This window comes from Lynx canadensis, chromosome D1 (assembly GCF_007474595.2).
Source record: "Lynx canadensis isolate LIC74 chromosome D1, mLynCan4.pri.v2, whole genome shotgun sequence".
In the NCBI taxonomy this organism is placed as follows: Eukaryota; Metazoa; Chordata; class Mammalia; order Carnivora; family Felidae; genus Lynx; species Lynx canadensis.
In genome coordinates, this window is record NC_044312.2 from 74,639,267 (window position 1) to 74,661,175 (window position 21,909).

The window sequence follows — 21,909 nt, forward strand, 5'->3', positions numbered from 1 at the left end:
GGTGAATTGCAATGCATCTATACTGGAAACATAAATTACTTAAGATGCTTACCTTTATAAGGCACAGGAATTGTTCCAGTGAGGTTCATTAGTTCCCTGGAACTGCCATCATTAAAAACTGAAAGGAAAAGAATGATTTAATCATGAGCATCTTCACAGACACTCCCATATAAATTATTCTTTCAGAAACACTGGTTAAAACTCATGATTACCCTTGAAAGGAGCAAACTTGTTAATGTCCATTAATCATCCATTTTGTCCAACAACAAAATATCCCTTGTTGAGTCACTCAATGGGATCAGTTTTTAAATGAGTAAAGAAAAGATCCTTCGAATTACTTGGAAAAATGAATGTGAGTAATACAGTCCTGGTAAACATAAGCTCTGGGTTCCCAACTAATATGATTATGAAGTTACTTAAAAAACACTATCAATTGACACCATACTAAATGTTAATCTAATATCATTCAGTTTTAGATTGCTCAGATGTTTATGCCTACTCAATGTCATTCTCAATCTGAATGTAGTATCAAAACACAGTATTAAAAAAAGTTCTCAAATATAGTCATCTTTTGATACAAACATTTCTCCTATCATGTAAGTTTTTCTATCTGTAATTGATTATAATTAAGGCACGTAATTTATATTTTTACATGGACTGCTACTGTCATAATGATTTGGAATTAACACCGTATCACACAGGGGAGAAGCTGTAATGTGCAGTACAAAGACACAGAACTGTAAGGCTGACCTCAGTTCTTTTACTTACTATTGACAATTACAATCTGTGCTATAATTTATCTTGATTTTGTACATTTCTAAAAACCACCTTATTTAAATTTAGGGCTTTAACTACTTTAAAAGCATGGTGATAATAATGGTTTAGACTTGGTCCAGCCATACAAACCTATATAAAATTTACTCAGTGATGTTGGGGTCTCTGTCAGTTTAGGTAAGCATATTTACTCTTTAGCATCCGGTAAAAAGCAAACACTTAAAGTTCTGGCCACAGTCACTTTTTTCCCTTATGGAAGCCATTTTTAAATTAACTCTAATTTTGGTAATATGAGGCTTTTCCCCGATCTAAGTACAACAGTACAGTATGTGGACAGGAAGGAGAATCATGCCCTCGGTTTGGGAGAGGAATTCCTGTTCATGTCTTTGCTATTCAGAAAATTCAGGACTGACTGCCTCTCTGTTAACCCTCACCTCTTGTCACCAGACTCCTAATGTTTTCAAAGCCCTTGGAGTGAGTGGAGTTTAGAATGACAGTTTCACCTACAAAATTCAGCTCTTAGCCCTCGGTGCCAAGAGCCTCATAATGGACAGGAGGCAGCATGGGTATTCCCTTGGCCCTGGCATTTTTGGGGTTTATAAGGACACAGAGTTGGAGAGATGACATTAAGATTGGTGAAGAAAAAAAGGCCTTTTAAGGAAAAAAAAAAAAAAACTCTAGGTATTGTTATTTCTTACTTAACTTGCAATTTTATTTCATCTCAGTAGAAAGTGGACACACGTTGTCATCTATCTACTCTACAGAATTAAGGATCATATTTAAAAAACTGTTTTCCTCATCTATAAAACGAAAGAGGTATTCCAGAATATTGTTTTACAAAATGTGTTCCTAGGAATATAAAGAGATGCTCTGGGGAGGAAAAAAAAAAGGTCCATAGCTAATCAGCTTTAGGGTATACTGTATAGTTGACTCTCTTCTCTTCTCTGTTGGTGAGTATAGGCTCTCAGAAATCTTGCTGCAAAGAAACCCATTTAATTTTGTTTAGTTTATGATTGTTCAAACTGATCCCTCCCATCCCCACAAGAAACAGTCTTCATAACTGTGGATAAAATTTGGGTAGATGATAAACTAAACTATTTTTAAGATCTCCTCTAGGTCTAAATTTGCATAGTTCTGTTAGAGTATTTTTTAAAAACTTAAAATAGCTAAACAAATAAGTTATTACTAGATCGTGTCATTTCTTGTCCAACACTTGTTTAGGTGGAGGTTCAGTCCTACAAAGGAAACACCAACAAACTTAGAGGAAAATGGGAAACCTACAATTATTAAAGAAAAGAGTAAACTCAAAGGACAGCAATTGATATTTTTATTATATAAACTCACCATATGAATCCAACACAGGTTTGAGATCTTTGTATAAAGTAATAACATTGACAGTTTCACGTACAGTTAGGTCTCTGTATTTGTACTGAAAAGCAAAATCACACAGGAATTTAGTTTAAAACCAGTGCACATTATTTTACTGCCTAATTTTCAAAATTCTATTTTCTTAATAGCACTCTTCTTAAAAGTATAATGGTTCTCACTAATCATTAACATTAATTAAAGCCTGAAAGAACCTTGATAGCTTTCTCTCCAGCAACCTATTCAAACCCTTTACTCACCTCCATTTTAGCTCTTCTTTCCAACTGGAAATACCCTCCACCAAATCAAATCTTAACCTTTTTCAAACCTAGCTTTCACCTCTCTCCCCCTTCTTAATGAATCCTTTCCCCAATGTCCTTTTAGCCCATAATGATCTCTCCCTTTCCTCCAAACTCCATCATTTATTGTCAATACCAATTATTTTGAAAGTTTTCATTTATTGTACTGTATTTTCATACCCTCACCTCGTACTACTCCACTCCAGGAAAACAAGAACCTGGTTTACACATTCTTGACGGATTAGGAGAACAGGAGATGGCGACCTCCATCTTATTACAATTATCGAATCTCACCAACTAGCAAGCTCTATCCTTGCACACAAAGCTTTCAATCAGCTTTTAGTACTTCTCGCTTAAAAAGAAGCAATCAGCGGGAACCTACATGGCTCAGTCGGTTAAGTGTCTGACTTCGCTTCAGATCATGATCTCCTGGTTTGTGAGTTTGAGCCCCACGTTGGGCTCTGTGCTGACAGCTCAGAGCCTGGAGCATGCTTCAGATTCTGTGTCTCCCCCTCTCTCTGTCCCTCCCATCCTCATGCTCTCTGTCTCTCAATAATAAATACACGTTAGAAAGTAAGTAAATAAATAAATGCATGCATGCAATCAGTTACTCCAAAAAGAAAGACTCCAAGAAACAGGTCAGAGACCAAAACAAACAGAAAAGAAGGAATTAAGAAGTAACAGAAAAAAATGCAAGGAGCAGAAGAAAACTTCAAAAAGACTTAGCTTTAATACCTTCATTCATGAAATAAGAACACTCGGAGAAGAAAAGACTCTTGGACACAAAAAATGTGACAGTTGGGAAAGAAAGCAGTAGGAGGATTAGAATATATGGTCAAAGAAATCTCACAGAGATTAGTGCAAAAAGACATAGTGTAGTCAGACAATAAGGGAGAAAACACAAGAAAAATTAGGGAATCAATCCAGAAGGTCTACTGAAAGGAAACGCTTCAGCATTTCTTGCCTTCTTTCGTCCTGAAGTACCACTTGTCCCATGCTATGGGATCAGTCCTATTAGCACACAAACCTGTTCTTATTTCTACCATCTTATTTGCACAAACACGCTCCTGTCCAGCCCCCTTCCTCAGCAGCTACAACCACACTTCTCACGGTTCCCCTGTATAGCAACTCTTGCAAAGAGCTCCCTAAATTTGCTGTCTGTGGTTGCTCTTTTCCTATTCTCTCTTTTTAGAACTTTTTTATTATGGAACATTTCAAACATATCCAAACGTAGGCAGAATAGTACAATGAGCGCCCTATATCGTACACCCAGCTTCAATGATAATCAACTCACAACCAATCTTAACCTATCACCTCATTCACCTTTTCCTCCTCCTTTATCATTCTGCAGCAAACTGTAACATCATATCCTGTCACCCATAAATAGTTGTGTATACCTTTAAACAAACTTTAAAAAACCCACAATACTATTATTATAGTAAAATAATCCGTTTCCTTAATATTATCAAAGACGCGGTCATATTTGTTTGAATAGAGATCCAGGTAAAGTCCATACATTGCTATTTTGTTTAGATGTCTTTTAGGTGTCTTTTAATCTATAGATTCCCTCTCCCATCCTTCTGTTGATAATAGCTTTACTGAGATAATCAGTAATTCACATACATACCCTATAATTCACACATTTAATGTGAATTATACAAAGTTCAATGGTTTTCAGTACTGGGCTGTGCAACCACAATTTTAGAATATTTTCATCACCCCCAAAAGAAATTTGTACCCTGGGGCGTGTGGGTGGCTCAGATGGGTAAGCGTCCAACTCCTGATTTCAGCTCAGGCCATGGTCTCAGGGTTTGTGAGTTCAGCCCTGCATCCGGGTCTCTGCTGTTGGCGCCACTTCGGAATCCTGTCTCCCTCTCTCTCTGCCCCTCCCCCACTTGCACTCACTCTCAAAAATAAACATTAAAAAACATTTTTGTACCTTTAGCAATCATTCCCTCATAACTACCCCCTCCCCCTCAATTCACCTTAGACAACTGCTATTTTGTTTCTATCAATTTGCCTATTCTGGACGTTTCATGTAAATGGAATCATATAATATGTAGTCATTTATGATTAGCTTGTAATGTTTATTTATTTTTGAGAGAGAGAGAGCAAGCAGAGGAATGGCAGAGACAGGGAGACAGAGGATCCGAAGCAGGCTCCCCTGTGAGCTCCGAGCCTGATGTGGCCCCAAACTCACAAACCATGAGATCATGACCTGAGCTGAAGTCAGAGGCTTAACTGACTGAGCTACTCAGGTGCCCCTACTTTTATTATCCTACTCACTATTCCTACTTCTCTATTCATAGGCTGGATAGAAAAGAAGTTGATACTCAGAACTGACATTACCACTTGTAGGAGACTCAGTTTTTCAGATATTAGGCCAAGAACCAGAAGTTAGGTAGAATGTCCTCTCCCACCTCTTCTCTATGTCCTTTTTTTGTTCTTAGGGAAAAAAGGAGGAGGACGGAGGGGGAGACAGGTGGAGATACAAAATATATTCTAAAGATGCTCTGCCTCTGTCTTTGAAGGCAGGTCCCTCTGCAGGAAGTTTAGGAAACTTGATTCATCATGGTTTTTAAAATCCAAAACCATTATTTGAACATTCTTGTCCTTATATATTTCTAGATACAGGCTAAGGAATATAAGTGACTTTAATGACTATGCTAGCAATTTAAACATCAAAAATGACATGGAATGAATACTTTTCAGTTACATCGTATGTAAAACAATGTATTGTCTTTTAAAGTAACGTATAAATGTTTTCAACATAGACCTGGGCCATAATCTACTAGGGTTCCCCCAAATGTCCTCTGCAATTAAGGAGAACTATCAAAAGAAAATCAAGAAGCCTAGAAGATATTAGACAACCAAGAGAAATTTTATTTTGAAAACCAAAACTTTCTCTTTACAGGTTATTTGCTCTTCAACCAATGGCTATGGGGACTGTTTTACTGGGGAGGAATAGTACATTTTTCAAAGAAATAAATTTATACATAATAGTGAGTTTTGTTAATAATGAAAACTGCTTAAACTATTTCCATTCCTACCATTCTTGCTTTGACAAAAGTCTCCAAAGCTAACCCGTTGAACTGGAGAAGAGTCAACTCTCAACCCCCTCACACACACCTTATTCCTAATTAGTAAATCGAAAGAAAAACCCCCACCTGAAGTCAGTTCACTGTTATCAGGTGCCACACTTAAAGTAATTATCAAAATAATTCATGGCTTTAAAATACAAAATGTCTATCTACTTTTTAAGAATTAAAAAAAAAATACACCGGTCTTGAACTGTGAAATTAGAAATTAAGTTCAAAGCAAAGAAGTTCGCGTTGTAAGAAGCCTACAATTCATTAAAGGCGGTTATTCTCAGCAAATCAAAGTCTCTGAGGCGGTCATGGAATTCTATTTATTCCATCGAGGTAGTGAGGTACTGGTATTTAGGCTTCTCTGGACGTTTTTACTTATAATTGAACCGATTCAATCAACAGTTCCTGACCTCCGCGGGTCGGGTGCTGAGCTGTGTGAAAAAGACAAAACTGAAAAGGACACAATCTCTGGGGGCCGGGACGTAAGGGCGAAGACTGACGGATCCCTACACCGGGACAGAAGTGGAGTGCCTCAGACCGAGAATGAAGTCCAACCCCCTCTCTGTGTTTATAAAAACTAGGAAGAAAACTATACTGCCCCACAGACTGTTCTAAACTCTACCCGCAGAGAGGAGGGCGGGCGGCAGGTGGCAGGCGGCCTCGGTTCCGCGCCTTTGTTGACCGTCGCCGCCCCCCAACCTCCCCTGGCCACGTATCGGGGATTCTGGCACAAGGCGACAGGCATCTTGGGGCCGCAAAGGCGACAGAGGACGGCACTGGGCCTCCGGCCGGGGAAGCACTCTGGGCTGAGTCCGGCCAGGCCCCGCCGGGCGCCGAGGGGAGTGGTGGGCGCGCGCCGGGTGGCCGGCGCGCTGAGGACTCACCTTGGACACCATTTTTTTGAGCTGGCTCTCTGACACCGCCATGGCGGCCGCCTGGCGACTCCCGTCCCCGCAGGCAGAGGGTCAGCCGCTCCGGGGCCGCCCCAGGCCGCCCCACACAATCACACACCTAGTAGCCAGCCCCCCACCCCCCCGCCTCTAACAACAGGAAGTCGGCCACCAGGCCAGCTCTTCCGCTTCCCTGACGTCACTTCCGGGTGGCCGGGCGTGGGGTGGGTTCCGACTCGTATCTTGATGGGCTCCGCTCGGTAGGTCGGGTCGGGTCCCAGTGATCAGGACAAACCTGTTGCGAGGGTCGAAACCCTGGGACAGGATAAGATCAGGTGTTTCACGGTTGCCTTAGACTAAGGGAGCAGGTGCAGGGAGGGGAAGTTGGAAGGTTTTGCTAGTGAGCGTTAATGACCATCAATCACGTGCTTTGGGAATCCTAAAACTGTCGTGCGCCTAACTTGCCCTTGTGAGAATAGAAGGCAAGTGCACTTGCAATCGGGGCTAAAGTTTTCCCCCAACTCTGAGATGAGAGGCTAGCATTACATGATGCCCAGGGCCTCTCTGATTACCAGGTTTTTGTTTTGTTAGCTTAAAAATCTTTCATACTACATTCACAAGGGCAAAGTGCAGAGCCCTGGTTTCCCAGGAATCCAGACGGTGATTTCTTTTTTTCTTTTTTAATGTTTATTTTTCAAGGAGAGAGAGACAGAGTGTGAGTGGGGGAGGGACAGAGGCAGAGAGAGAGACACACAGAGAGACACACAGAATCCGAAGCAGGCTCCGAGCTGTCAGCATGGAGCCCAACACTGGGCGCGAACTCACAAACCGGGAGATCATGACCTGAGCCGAAGTCGGAGGCTCAACCGACTAAGGCACCCAGGCGCCCCCCAGACGGTGATTTCTTCTCTGGGAAACCATTCCGCCAAGTCAGAACTCTGTGCCTAGGCATAAATCTAATACAGGCCGCATTCTGCCTTGCACTATATTTGCATACTAGCCTGCCACTGTCAGAGCCCAAGTCTTGGAGGCCAGGCTCACCTTAAGATCCTCATCCTTGAACAGAGCAAGAGTAGGTGCTTGATCTTAACTGAATTTCTACTACCCATAAACGTTCTTCATAGTCATTTACATTAGTCATTATTGCACTCACCACCAGTTTTATAAGCACACAGTGTCATTCAAGGTATTTATTTATTATTTATTTTTATTTAAATCCATATTAGTTAACATATAGTGTAATAATGATTTCAGGAATAGAGTTTAGTATATGTGCTGCCGAAGCGAGCACCAGGAATAGAGTTTAGTGATTCATCATTTACACATAACACCCAGTGCTCATCCCAACAAGTACCCTCCTTAATGCCCATCACCCATTTAGCCCATCCCCTCACTCAACACCCCACCAGTAATCCTGTTGTCCTCTCAAGCTATTTTAAAGCTCGGGTTTGGTGACATGAAGTATGATAATTTGGACGATTTTAGCTTAGTGCCAGTGAGGAACAGGCTGTGGTATTAACTCCCTTCTAATTTTTTTTTTTTTACAGTTTATTTTTGAGAGAGAGAGAGAGACAGAGTATGAGCCGGGGAGGGGCAGAGAGAGACACACACAGAATCTGAGGTAGACTCCAGGCTCCAAGCTGTCAGCACAGAGCCCAATGCAGGGCTGGAACTCACCAACCTTGAGATCCTGACCTGAGCTAAGCCGGACGCTTAACCGATTGAGCCACCCAGGCACCCTTAATTCTCTTCTAAATTGGCATCTAAGTGAGGTCACAAACACAGAGGGCATAACTGAAACCATGTGGACGTATCATTTTAAATTACTGCCAACACACACATGCACAGGCTATCCCAATAGGTATTATTGTTTTGGATATGGACACCATGTGTTAGTTAAACATACAGCACCAGTCAAACCAAATTATAGGGCAGTCTATCCTTCCACTGCACCGTTTATGTCACTTAAAAGCAAAGTCGTTTCCAAAGTGGTCTTAAAGCCATAGCTTACTCAGGAGTACCCTCAAAGTAACTGCACTTTATCAATTGGGAGGGTGCAGGTAACAACATTGTTTAAAAAGTTTTCTTGTTAGGGGTGCCTGGGTGGCTCAGTCGGTTAAGCGTCTGACTTCTGCTCAGGTCATGATCTTGCGGTTTGTGGGTTCCGGCCCCACATTGGGCTCTGTGCTGACAGCTCAGAGCCTGGAGCCTGCTTCGGATTCTGTGTCTTCCATCTCTCTGCCCCTCCCATGCTCATGCTCATGCTCTGTCTCTCAATAATAAATAAACGTTAAAAAAAAAGTTTTCTTGCTAAAAGTAATTTTTAAAAGTTGGAAAACAATTAACAAAAGCTAGTCTCTTAATTTTGCACTTAAGCCACTTAAATATCCTGGGTACTGCATGAAGTGTATAAAAGAAACTTTCTCCTCAATCTGCATAAATTTCCTTCCACTCAATAAATCAGGCATCTTTGGGTGATTTTAAAGTCAAAGTTTATTTTATTCATTGTTCTTGATATTTGAGGAAAACTACAATGTAAACTGGAAAATATTAATCTCTGTACTATAAAATCAAAGAAGCATTTTAATCCAAGCCCCACTAAAAATCGTAAGAAGACACTGCATGACTTTGGAAAAATTAAGAAGTGAACGTTAATATCACAACCGTGACTGGCAGTTATCACCAAATCATAGCGAAGTAATGTGGTGGTACCGTTTCTTGACTTACATATGAAACCTACAACACAACTGCTAATAGTCAACACTTAAGGAAATAACTGACAGAATTATTTCTATAAGGAGGGCTTCTGTCGGGCAAGGACTATTATTCAACTTTGAGTACTCAAATTCTAACACAGTATTTGGAATAACAGTAGATGCTCAGTAATTGTTTGTTGCATTGCATTGACCTTAATTTGCAATTAACATGGTGAACTCCTGGTAATTGATCTATTATACAGTATCCTGCAGTTAGGTTGTTGTTCAAGAGGGTATTAGAAATTAGATAGTAGAAATTATCTAATTTCTAAATAGATCACAGGTATTAGAAAAGGCTAGTTTAAAAAATACAACAAATGGTTCTTTTAGTCTTACTTCCCTATTTTGTGCAAAAGGATAGTGAGAATACACTGTTAAGAGCGACACCAAAATAATCTACCCATGTAGTGAACTTACACAGAACTCATGCTTATCTCTTCAAACATCCAAGGTTTTATATCCCAGTTAATTCTGGTGGGAATCTTTCCAAACATATTAAATACTCTTCTACATTCTTAAACATGGGACACTGGGTATAATTTCACTTTATCTTTATGATTTAAGCTCATCGTTATAAGCATTCAATACTATACTAAATCAGAATTAGTTTGATTCTTTTTAACTAGGATGTGTCTGCCCTACTGGGCTCCTATCTCTCGACCAGCTTTGGATTTGCCTATTATATGCTTTCAAAGCACTGGGAATTTCTTCACAGTACTTATTACGCTTGCAATTGTACATTTATTTGTGAGATTTGATTACAATGTCTCCCATACTAGATTGTATGGACCATGAGGGCTTGTACCTAGTCCAGGTTTGCTCACCACTATATTTGCAGTGCCCAGTATGGTGCCTGGTGTATTGTAGGCTTCCAGGCAATACTATATAAATGATTAAATGAACGCCTATTTCATTGTATACTCCTCTCTGCTATTTGCTGAGGGCAAGTATGGGAAGTCAGGGAATCAATCTTTCAAAAAACTCTGTTGGAATAAAAATTAAGTCAGCCTCTACATGAGAATAGAAGTAATCCTTCTATAGTGTATAGAACCCCAGCTTTATGGTCTTGTGGTAACTATTTTGGCTGTTAGGCTTTTCCTTCTAGTGCTTAGAAAAAGTAGAGGCTATGTGTTTAAGTGCCTCTTGGCTGTGACACCTTGGGCACTAAACCTCAATTTTCTCCTCTATAAAATGATAAAACCAACCTCAGTGGATTATTTTTAGGATTCAATAAAATAATAAAATGTTCATCACACTACCTGAAATGTGTTGGGTATTAGTCGTTACTAATTAGTTGTGTGTTATGTCTGTAATAATATGCTACCTTTCATATACGAAGATACAGTTACTGACCCATCACCAAGGCATATGTGCTCTGAATCATTTCTTCAGGAGGGGTTAAAGGATTTGCTCAGAATAGCCAGTCCATCCATCCTCTTCCCCTTACGACTAATGGTTTTCAGGAAAGCCTCATATTTCAAACTTAAATTGCTTGGCGTTTACTCATAATCTGTTTCCACTAAAAATACATATTTCTCGGGGCGCCTTGGTGGCTCAGTTGGTTAAGCGTCCAACTTCGGCTCAGGTCATGATCTCACAGTTTGTGAGTTTGAGCCCTGCGTAGGGTTCTGTGCTGACAGCTTGGAGCCTGGAGCCTGCTCTGGGTTCTGTCTCTCTCTGCCCCCACCCTGCTCATGCTCGGTCTTTCTCTCTCAAAAGTAAATAAACTTAAAAAAAATTTTTTTAAATACACATTTCTCTATGCTACTAGCAGTATAGTTGGTTTTTGAGATGTTAGAGATCTATTATATATCCCAAGAAGAGGTTATAGAAAATTTCAAAAAGGACAGTCCCACTGGAAATTACACTTTTTCTTCAAATATTAAAAATTTTACCTTCCCTTTTAATATTTTAAAATGCACATAAAATTCTTTTTTTTACTTTTCAGTAGCTAGTTAATTTTTTTTAAGGTTTTAAAATTTACTTTGAGAGAGAGAGGCAGGGAGAGAGAATCCCAAGCAGGCTCTGCACCATCAACACAGAGCCTGATGTGGGGCTTGATCTCATGAACAGGGAGATCATGACCTGAGCTGAAATCAAGAGTTGGAGGCTTAACCAACTGAGACACCCAGGGGTAGCTAATTAATTTAAAGAGGGAAAACAAAATGCTTTCCTATTACTACCGATTTTATTTTAAAGAAGAAACAATACCTTAAGCTGTGGATCTCTTGAAAGCACACCCAGCACAGATTCTGTAAACCAATACTGGACCTTCAGCTTATCATGTTTATTGTAATAAAGAGTAATTTTCTTTTAAAAGTATATTACTTTCAAAATATTCCCAAAGTGCTGAATGTGCTTTTAGATGAGGATCCATAAATTTAAATGATGCATGTTGTAGATTGTAGATGAATGTCTACATCTTCTATAGATTTAAAGAACAGTTTAGATATCTCAAGAATGACAAAGAAAATTAGATTTCTTCCCCCGCCTTATCTAACTCCCTAAGGATTCAAATTACAGCGCTAACTGGAAACCGTCTACCTTAACCAAGCAGTTTGTAAGGGTAACTAATAAGATACAGAAGTTCTCAACCCTGTATGTGTTGGCAAAATTAAATGACCTTTCCTTTCAGGTAACTCTGTACTTTAGGATCAAAGTTTTAACTGTTGTTGGAGACCATGGATTGATGATGCACTGCTTTGGAGTTTCTCAGTTGCTGTATCTTCCCTCACTGTGCTTTGGATGACTTCAGATACTCCACTGGATCCAAGGATGCAAGGCAAACTTAAAAACACTTCATTGTTTATATCATAATATCCCTGAAATGAAAAAAAACCCAGGGATTATGATAGAGCTAAATCACTGCAAAAAATTAATATAAATATGGATAGCTCCTTTGCTTTTCTAGTTCCAGTACAAGTTGAACTTCTAAAAACTTTTTTCATTATTTAATTTTTTTTAAATGTAATTTATTGTCAAATTGGTTTCCATACAACACCCAGTGCTCATCCCAACAGGTGCCCTACTCAATGCCCATTATCCACTTTCCCCTCTCCTCCACTCCCCATCAACCCTCAGTTTGTTCTCAGTATTTAAGAGTCTCTTATGGTTGGGGCATCTGGGTGGCTGAGTCGGTTGAGCATCCGACTTCGGCTCAGGTCATGATCTCACGGTTCGTGGGTTCAAGCCCCACGTCGGGCTCTGTGCTGACAGCTCAGAGCCTGGAGCCTGCTTCAGATTCTGTGTCTTCCCCTCTCTGTCCCTCCCCTGCTCACACTTGTCAATCTCTCTCATTAAATAAATAAAAACATTAAATAAATAAAAACATTTAAAAAAATCTCTTATGGTTTGCCTCCTTCCCTCTCTAACTTTTTTTTCCCCATTCCCCTCCCCCCATGGTCTTCTGTTAAGTTTCTCAGGATCCACATATGAATGAAAACATAGGGTATCTGTCTTTCTCTGCCTTATTTCACTTAGCATAACACTCTCCAGTTCCATCCACGTTGCGACAAATGGCTACATTTCATTCTTTCTCATTGCCAAGTAGTATTCCATTGCATATATAAACCACATCTTCTTTATCCATTCATCAGTTGATGGACATTTAGGCTGTTTGCATAATTTGGTTATTGTTGAAAGTGCTGCTATAAACATTGGGGTACAAGTGCCCCTATGCATCAGTACTCCTGTATCCCTTGGGTAAATTCCTAGCAGTGCTATTGCTGGGTCATAGGGTAGGTCTATTTTTAATTTCTTGAGGAATGTCCACACTTTTCCAGAGTGGCTGCACCAGTTTGCATTCCCACCAACAGTGCAACGGGGTTCCTGTTTTTCCACATCCTCTCCAGCATCTATAGTCTCCTGATTTGTTGACTTTAGCCACTCTGACTGGCATGAGGTGGTATCTCAGTGTGGTTTTGACTTGTATTGCCCTGATGAGGAGTGACGTTGAGCATCTTTTCATGTGCCTGTTGGCCTTCTGGATGTCTTCTTTGGAAAAGTGGCTATTCATGTCTTCTGCCCATTTCTTCACTGGATTATTTGTTTTTGGGGTGTAGAGTTTGATGAGTTCTTTATAGATTTTGGATACTAGCCCTTTATCTGTTATGTCATTTGCAATTATCTTTTCCCATTCTGTCGGTTGCCTTTTAGTTTTGTTGATTGTTTCCTTTGCAGTGTAGAAGCTTTTTATCTTCATGAGGTCCCAATAGTTCATTTTTGCTTTTAATTCCCTTGCCTGTGGAGGTGTGTCAAGTAAGAAATTGCTGCAGCTGAGGTCAGAGAGGTTTTTTCCTCCTTTCTCCTCTAGGGTTTTGATGGTTTCCTGTCTCACATTCAGGTCCTTCATCCATTTTGAGTTTATTTTTGTGAATGGTGTAAGAAAGTGGTCTAGTTTCATTCTTTTGCATGTTGCTGTCCAGTTCTCCCAGCACCATTTGTTAGAGACTGTCTTTTTTCCATTGGATATTCTTTCCTGCTCTGTCAAAGATTAGTTGGCCATATATTTGTGGGTCCAATTCTGGAGTCTCTATTCTGTTCCATTGGTCTATATGTCTGCTTTTGTGCCAATACCATACTGTCTTGATGATTACAGCTTTGTAGTAGAGGCTAAAGTCTGAGATTGTGATGCCTCCCACTTTGGTCTTCTTCTTCAATATTACTTTGGCTATTCGGGGTCTTTTGTGGTTCCATACAAATTTTAGGATGACTTGTTCTAGCTTTGAAAAGAATGCTGGTGCAACTTTGATTGGGATTGCATTGAATGTGTAGATCGCTTTGGGTAGTATTGACATTTTAACAATATTTATTCTTCCAATCCATGAGCATGGAATGTTTTCCATTTCTTTGTATCTTCTTCAATTTCCTTCAGAAGCTTTCATTATTTAATTTCTAAACTCGTTGTTTCAGAAAATTTGTGTGAAATAGGAGGAAGCTGGTCAGAGACAGCCACTTTGTGTGGAGATAAGCTAGGCCCCTGCCATATGGGTAGCAGGCTGTGGGCCAAGAAAAAAGATGGTCAGAGTGGATTCCCTGGGGAGGGGCCCAGTCAAATACAGTAACCTGTTTTAAGTTTTCCTTTCCATGTTTTATTTTCATCCTGATATTCTGAAGTTTTCAAGAAAATTGGTTAAGCATTTGTGCCTTGTCTTAGCTGTGCTTTAGGGACTTTATTCTTGGGATAAAGTGGTAAAGGACAAAGTGAACTGGAGAAGCAGACTGCCAACCAGCTAAAACTAGTTAGCACATCAGTCTGGGGTGACATGGCTGGCTGAGGTGATAAATGACTTTACCAGAAGAACCAGAAGAGCTTTATGGAATATATAAAGGTTTCTTGAGGCTTCTCCAAAATTACATGGGGGTGAGGGGCAACCTGGTAGAAATCCAGACTTCCCATAACCAAGCAGATAGAGTTGAGACCAAACTGTCTCTTCCAGTGTGTTACCCTAAAAGCTAATGACATTGAAGACACCTGGGATACAGTCTGAGCAGCACTTTTTCTGAATTTATATTAATAATATAAAAGTCTAACATATGTAGAGTATAAAAACAGCAATTACCTTTGCTAAAATTGATACAGAATGTACTTTCTTTTTATCATTTACAATACTGTCAACCAGGTCAGCCACTGATAGTCCAACAGACCAGGATCTTTGACCTTTTACCCGTAACACCTCCATGGCTCTAGGTTGTCAAAAAATAAAAATAAAAAATAAGTAAATCTCAGAAAATGCACAAATATGCACAGTTTTACATTGTTTAAGGTCTTAATTAGATGTATTTTTATTCAGAAATAAGACTTCTACAGCAATTGTTAGGAAAGCCTACAGATAATCTAATGACTAAATTTTTCTTAAAATGTCAGGAAGGTAGTTCACAGAGAGAAAATACAAATGGCCTAATAACATAGAAAGAAGCTCACCTCTACCAATATTCAACTACATACGAGTTAGAACAATACACCACTATTGCCTATCAAAATTGGCAAATTTAAGAAGATTGATACCTACTTTTGGAGAAGCTTCAGAGAAACAGGCATTCTCTTAACTGCAGTTGAGTGATACAGTCTTTTAGGAGGAAGATTTAGTAACAACTGATCTAGAAATTCCCCTTCAGGGATTTTATTCCACTGCAACATGCTCAAGTATGCAAATATATGCATGTTTGTCTTGGATGAGACAGAAAAAAACTCTGGAAACAACTCATCAAAAGAGCACTCGTTAAATAAATCACTATCCAAATGTAGTACTGTATAGCCCTGAAGAGGAATAAAGTAGATTTATATGACCAATATGGAAACATTTCCAAGATTTATTATTAAGGAAATGAAGCAAGTTGCAAGATAATATGAATAGCATAAACTTATCATTATGCAAGTAATAAAAATAATAATGATAGTTTGCATAAGCACTGGAAAAATGTTTGGACACCTGGACACTAAACTGTTAACAACAGTTGTCTCTGAAGAATGGGATACTCCCAGCTTTTCGCTTTCTACTTTATAGATATCTGCAGTATTTGAAGTTTTATAATAGCAAACATTCTCTATGTAAAAAATAAAAAATGATTTACGTTAAATAAACATGTTTGAATTTCTTCCTTTTATAATTTCTTCCTTACATATGCAGGATTAGGTAGAGAATCAGATTAGAATGGATTATACAGTACACTACTCTTCTCAGTAGGAGAATACTCTTTCCAGTTGTGACAGTCTAAAAACCTTAAGCTGAAGGTTTAGAAACCTAAAAGTCTTGGGGCGGCTGGCTGGCTCAGTAGGTTGAGCATCCAACTTCAGCTCAGGTCCCGGTTTCATGGTTCATGGCTTTGAGCCCTACATCGGGCTCTCAGGAGCCCACTTCAGAGCCTCTGTCTCCCTCTCTCTCTCTGCCTCTCCTATGCACCCGCTCACTCTCTCTCAAATATAGACATTAAAAAAAACTTTTTAAAGCTAAAAGTCTACACCATTCAAACTGCAGAAATGTATGTGATTATGTGATGATGGGAAAACAGATGGCATAAAAATACATGGTGCATGGGGCACCTGGTGGCTCACTTGGTTAAGCATCTGATTCGATCTCAGATCAGGTCTTGATCTCAGGGTCATGAGTTTGAGCCCCGCATTGGGCTCCACGCTGGGTGTGGAGCCTACTTAAAAAATACAATACGTGGTGTGTGGAGTACAACCTGTAAGGCATGGACCTTGGAAGGTGTCTGATCTAAGGCAAAAATACAAGGATCTATGCATTACACTTTTGTTTTTGCCTGAACCTATAATATGGCTTATCCACTCATATTAGACTAGTTCCCAATTAACACATGTTAATTTTAAGTGGTATGGACAAATTCTACATTAAGAAAATTCTTTTTTTAATGTTTATTTTTGAGAGTGAGAGAAACAGAGAGAGAAAGAGAGAGAGTGAGAGAGAGAGAGAGAGAGAGAGAGAGGGAGAGAGAGGAGAGAGAGGAAGACACAGAATCCAAAGCAGCCTCCGTCTGGGCTCCCAGCTGACACGGGGCTAAAACCCACGACTCACGAGATCATGACCTGAGCCGAAGTCAGCTGCTTAACCAACTGAGCCACCCAGGCATCCCTATATTAAGAAAATTCTTAATATCCTCAGATGTTGACATATCAAAGTAGGAAATCACTGACTACAAATAGGAAACCTCTTCCACCCTGTATGTGTCCACTGAATATCCGAAATAAAGTTTGCAAAGCACTCTTAGATCTACTTTCAGATAAGAAATCAAAGAGGGGAAAGCACTGCTCCTTTGTACTTTAGAGTTGTCCATACTAGCTAGTTTTGTTTGAGGAAGACTGGTAAAGCAATGCTGTGTACACAGTTGTTATCATGGGAGCTACGAAGTGTGTGATTTTCGGTTGGGTAAATGCAGATTGATGCTCAGTGTTACCTGTTGGACAACTGCACTTGAGAGTTATGACTCATCACTTCTTCTTGGCCACCCCATGTGGGCACTAAAAATTAAAGGAAAAATTAATTGTACTTTGCCAACAACTCCCTTAGGACTAAGATGTCATAAATGATCATTTGCAGTCAAGGGTATCTGTATTCAACTTGAAACGCTTTCCCCCTTTCTAGCAATAGTTTTCCACTGGGCTTACTGTGCCAAGTGCTTGGGGCCTGCAATCCTCCAAAAGACGTGATCCCCTGAGCCTATCTGCGGCCTCCTCACCTGTGCTCTCTCATCAACCCTGGTTCTACAAGGGCAGTGTACTGTCCAAGCAGAAAGCTTTCTTTTCTCAGCAGGCTGCACTGAAAGCACTTGGCATTTGCTCCACTTGGAAATAACACGGAGATTCATTTCGTTCACCAGGTGAGGAATAATTCAGTCACCTATTTTGGCTAGGCTTCCACAGCTGTTAGAGAAGCAGGGTCCTATTTGCTAAGAGGACCTTTTCAGCTACCATTTCATCCCACTATAGCATTTACAAAAACGATTCAAAAATTCAAAACTGTGCACATGAACTATTTACACCACATTTTAATATTAAATAGAAATTGCCAGAAGCATTTTGAAACCCCTTCTAATGGTCATCTATTTCTCACGTGCGTGAAGACAATTATTTGATACAAATCTGTACTTGGGTAGGCAAAACAAAAATACATTTGAATATATAAGACTATGTTTAAGATACAAGTCTTCTAAACTGCATTCAAAATTAGGCCATTTAGCGACAGGTCAGCAACAAAGGACACCCTATGTAATCGACTCTTCTTCAAGCTCATTATAAGCTTGCAGGGGGTAGGGACCATGTGTTCTTTTGTTTCCTCTCACACATTTTTACCACAGTAAAGAATACACAGGAGATGATGCAGAACCGACTTCACGCACAATCCATTATTATAACAAAGAAGAAAGCATACTTGCAACAGTTAAATCGAAAACTACGAAAAAAAATAAAAAAAAAAAAATCGAAAACTACGGAAAAGTTTAAAAGTTTTTATGTTAAAAAAAAAGCAAAACCAAAATTTGTTACATGAAAAATACAAATATATGTGGACAGATTAAGGGATTTTAAAAAAATGTTTTACTTGGACAGAATGGTTATATGTGAATTTTTTTCTAAAAAATTGTTGTGCATTATTGGTATATTCACAATAGGTAGAAAATTGGGGAAATATCTGTAAATGGTGTACTTCAACATTCAGCATGAGATGAAAAAAAGGGGCAAGGGAGGAATAAGAGAAGACTCAGAAAGGACACAAAAAATCTGAAATTTAATTATGAGAGAGGGAGAGAGAGAGAGTGAGTATCACATTCTTTCCTCTCTAAGCCCTGACTTATAAGAGCCGTAAGGAAAGAATGGAGAGAAGGGGAGAGCTTCACTATGTTCAACTTTGCTTATGACACAGTTATTAGAATTTTCAATTAAGTTCAGATGGACTTTTTTTTTGCTCATTTACTGCCCAGTCCTTCAAACTTCCTAAATATATGTTCAGCCTATTTTAGGGAGCCCTTTCAAATATTGTAACTAATCAATCCTGATCTTTCTGGCTCCATTCCTTAAGAACAGCAATCCTCTGGTCCCCAAATTTTAATGAACAGTGACCATGGGATGACTCTTTCCCTTGTGTAAGACAGATGACCAAAGCAGATGACCTAATAGTCTGTTCTGAGGTCCAACCCTCAGATTAATCATCATTTGAAGGAGTTATTTACAGTTTACATATGATGTTAATATCATAGCTGAAAATAGCTCCAAAGCATATTTCTGCTGACTATCTAATTTGGGGGGGTGCATAATATGAATGATCTTTGGTCACAAGATAGTATCAACATCATTCATTCCTTTCAAAACACTTTTATTGAGTCCATGCCAAGGTCAAGGAGCTTTTATAGTCTGCTGGAATAAACAGACAGGTAAATATGCAGTTATAACATAATGTGATAATGGTTATAACAGAGGCATGAACTTACTTAACCTGGAGAATTAGGGAAGCCTTCCTGGGAGAGGTGGCACTCAAGCCCAGACTGAAAGGGTAAGTAGGAGTTAGCCAAGTTCAGGTTAGAATGGAAGGAAGAATCAGGTGCAAAAGCAAGGAGGCATGAGAGTGTACAAATCATTTAGGAAACTGTAGACTGACCACCTGACTAGCATAGAAGGCCTGGCAGAATGGTGGAAGATGAAACTGGCAAGGGAAGCAAGAAACTGATCCTAAAGAGTTTTGTATGTCATGGGATTCTTTCCCCAGGCTATAGCTGCCATTTACCTCTGAAATACTTAAAGAGAATTCATTTTATTTGCACACCTGTCATCTTACAACTGTTTCCAAATCCTAATGCTGCTTTACTTCAAAGAGTAGTTTTACGTGTCCTTTTGCCAATTTTCTATTCATCACTGTCTTGTCGATTGCTGTAACAGAAACTACCATTTACTGAGTGTTTACACTATGCCAGATACTGTACTAAATGCTTTAGATAAATTATCTAATTAAGTCACAGCAAAGAAAAAGCACAGCTCTGAAGTCAGACCAGGGTGCAAATCTTACTAGATATGTAATCTTGGGCAAATAACTTAACTTCATTGTCTTAAGCTTGCTCATCCATAAATTTGGAAAACCCCCATCTCCTTTACAGAGTGTTTGTAAATTTTAATGAGATACACAACATATTTAATACAGATAGTAGGCTTTCAATAAATTATAATTGCTATTATTGTGGTGATGCCACTTATGCAAAAATATAACCAGTTGATGTCTACACATGACACCAGCAGAGGGAGCCTCTATCCATTTCTGGCTTCAATGCCAAGGTAAGTATACCTATTATGGATATATCTATCTCTGAAACAAAATACAAGACAGGATAAAAAGTGATTTGATGGTGGTGTCTAGACGGGACACAGGGAGATGGGTTGGGGAGAACATTGGTAGCTTCAATCATATTGGTAATGTTCTTAATTGAGCACAGATTCATGAATATTCTACTATTATGCTTTAACACACATATGTATTTTTTTATACATGCCAAATAGTACAAAATATTATATTTTAGTGATCCTAATGCATGTGTACCTACATCCCTCTACCTCTTGTTCCCATTTGAGGTTCAACACAGAATTACCATATCCCTTCCTTGTATTTTTATCTTATTTCCCTTGGATTTCTCTCATAGCAAGTTAATGCTGCCTTTCATTATAGTCATTTTCTGTGTTAGATCTAAGCTTCCTAAAGATATAGTCAGGTTCTTACACATCTGTATAGCTCCAACAGCAGACAGCACTGTGCCTTCGGCTTATTTATCAAGTTGCACTATCCTTTATTTTCTCTTTACAATTTGAAATATTGATATAACCATATTGTGAAATATTTTTACTCATTAAAAAATTGTAACTTATTAGGGAAACTGGCTAAATAAATTTTGACATATCCAGTAGTTTAAAAGAATGAGTGAGATCTATATATGTCATTAGGCAACCATTCCCACGTCATGTCAATAAATAAAAGGGCAAGGTGCAGGATGATGTATGTCTATTTCAGACATGTGCTTATCTATGCACAGAACATTTCTGGAAGGCTACATAAGAGACTGGTAACTGTGACTGAATCTAGGGAGAGAGCCTGAGTATCTGGCATCAAAGGGAGACTTATTTTTTACTGCATAGATCTTTTTGTACTATTTAATTTTTGTAATGTGACTGTATGACTTTTTCAACTAAAAGAACAGCTTAATAATTTACATTTTCAATAAGAACATATGCACACAAAATGCTCAAATTGGATCAGAATAAACAGCAGTTTAACAAAAGAATAAACATCACGTTTATTGGTTATATGGTTAATTACCATATAGCTAGCAACAGATTTAGCACAAAGGGGTGAAGAAATCACTGTGGAGTGATGTGATCAGGAAAGGGTTCACAATGTAAAACAAGGTCTAAGGAAAGGCTTCACAGTGTGAGTAAGGAGGGCTTGACCTAGACCTCAAAGGATGAGATTTGAGTATGTGGAGAGAGGGGAAGAGGGCAAAGTTCCCTGGGGCTGAAGCAAAGCTGTGGGGTGGGGCTGGGAGGCACAACACCTGGGTTTTAGCCCTTCTTTGACCCTAAAACTATAGGCTCTTGGGCAAGTCACTCTTACCATCCCTGTATCCATTGCTGGGTCCCTAAAACAAAATGTAATCAGTGATCCGTTAGGTCCCTTCCAGCTCTCAAATAATATTACTACATCCTTAATTATAATTGGGAAAGAAGATTAGGGCTAGATTTTGGGACATCCTGAATGCCAAGCAAAGGAATTTAATAGTTTGGTCAGAGGAAGCCAGTGAAAGTTTTTGAAAAGAGGAGTATGATTTAGCAAGACTGAATTAACACATGAAAGCATATAGTACAATTTTGGCTAATATCATTATTAACTTGGCATCATATTTACAGGGTAGACAAGAGGGGAAATAGCAAACTAAACTGGGAGATCTGCAAGAATCAGAGAAGCAAGACATAAGCATGGCCCAGAACTCAAATGGTACTACTGAGTAAAATATGGGGTCTCAGGTTTGTTTGCAGCCCTGGAGATTCATTACTCTAAGTCATCTGCCCCAAGTTTTTGCTTGCTATCCTTTTCCAGGATCCTATTGATTAGCGTTTAGTGTCAGGGAGCATTTTGAACTTGAAAAGTCATTCTACTCAATCACAGTGTTGGGTTTTGTAAAGGTTTATTCTACAACCTGACTCTTTCTAGTATTGAATTTTCTAGGTAGCCAGTACCAATTTACA

At 39.2% G+C, this 21,909-nt stretch overlaps 2 protein-coding genes across 4 annotated transcripts in view; both read right to left on the reverse strand.

Annotated features, from left to right (window-relative positions):
* Positions 1-6,583, reverse strand: part of TSG101 (tumor susceptibility 101) — a 38,477-nt gene extending 31,894 nt beyond the window's left edge. Inside the window, exons 1-3 of the mRNA XM_030333135.2 lie at positions 6,412-6,583; positions 2,119-2,203; positions 53-118 (exon numbers count right to left, since the gene is read on the reverse strand). Coding sequence (XP_030188995.1) covers positions 53-118; positions 2,119-2,203; positions 6,412-6,453 — 193 coding nt within the window. The 5' untranslated portion in view covers positions 6,454-6,583. The remainder of the gene's footprint in view (positions 1-52; positions 119-2,118; positions 2,204-6,411) is intronic.
* A 2,303-nt stretch (positions 6,584-8,886) lies between these two features.
* Positions 8,887-21,909, reverse strand: part of UEVLD (UEV and lactate/malate dehyrogenase domains) — a 53,474-nt gene continuing 40,451 nt past the window's right edge. For 2 of the 3 annotated variants that reach the window (XM_030330918.1, XM_030330916.2), the window contains 3 exons: positions 17,088-17,151; positions 14,735-14,858; positions 11,524-11,995 (listed from right to left, as the gene is read on the reverse strand). In XM_030330918.1, coding sequence (XP_030186778.1) covers positions 11,828-11,995; positions 14,735-14,858; positions 17,088-17,151 — 356 coding nt within the window. In that variant the 3' untranslated portion in view covers positions 11,524-11,827. Of the gene's footprint in view, positions 11,996-14,734; positions 14,859-17,087; positions 17,152-21,909 lie in introns of all 3 variants that reach the window. The other variant, XM_030330915.2, reaches the window with a different exon arrangement.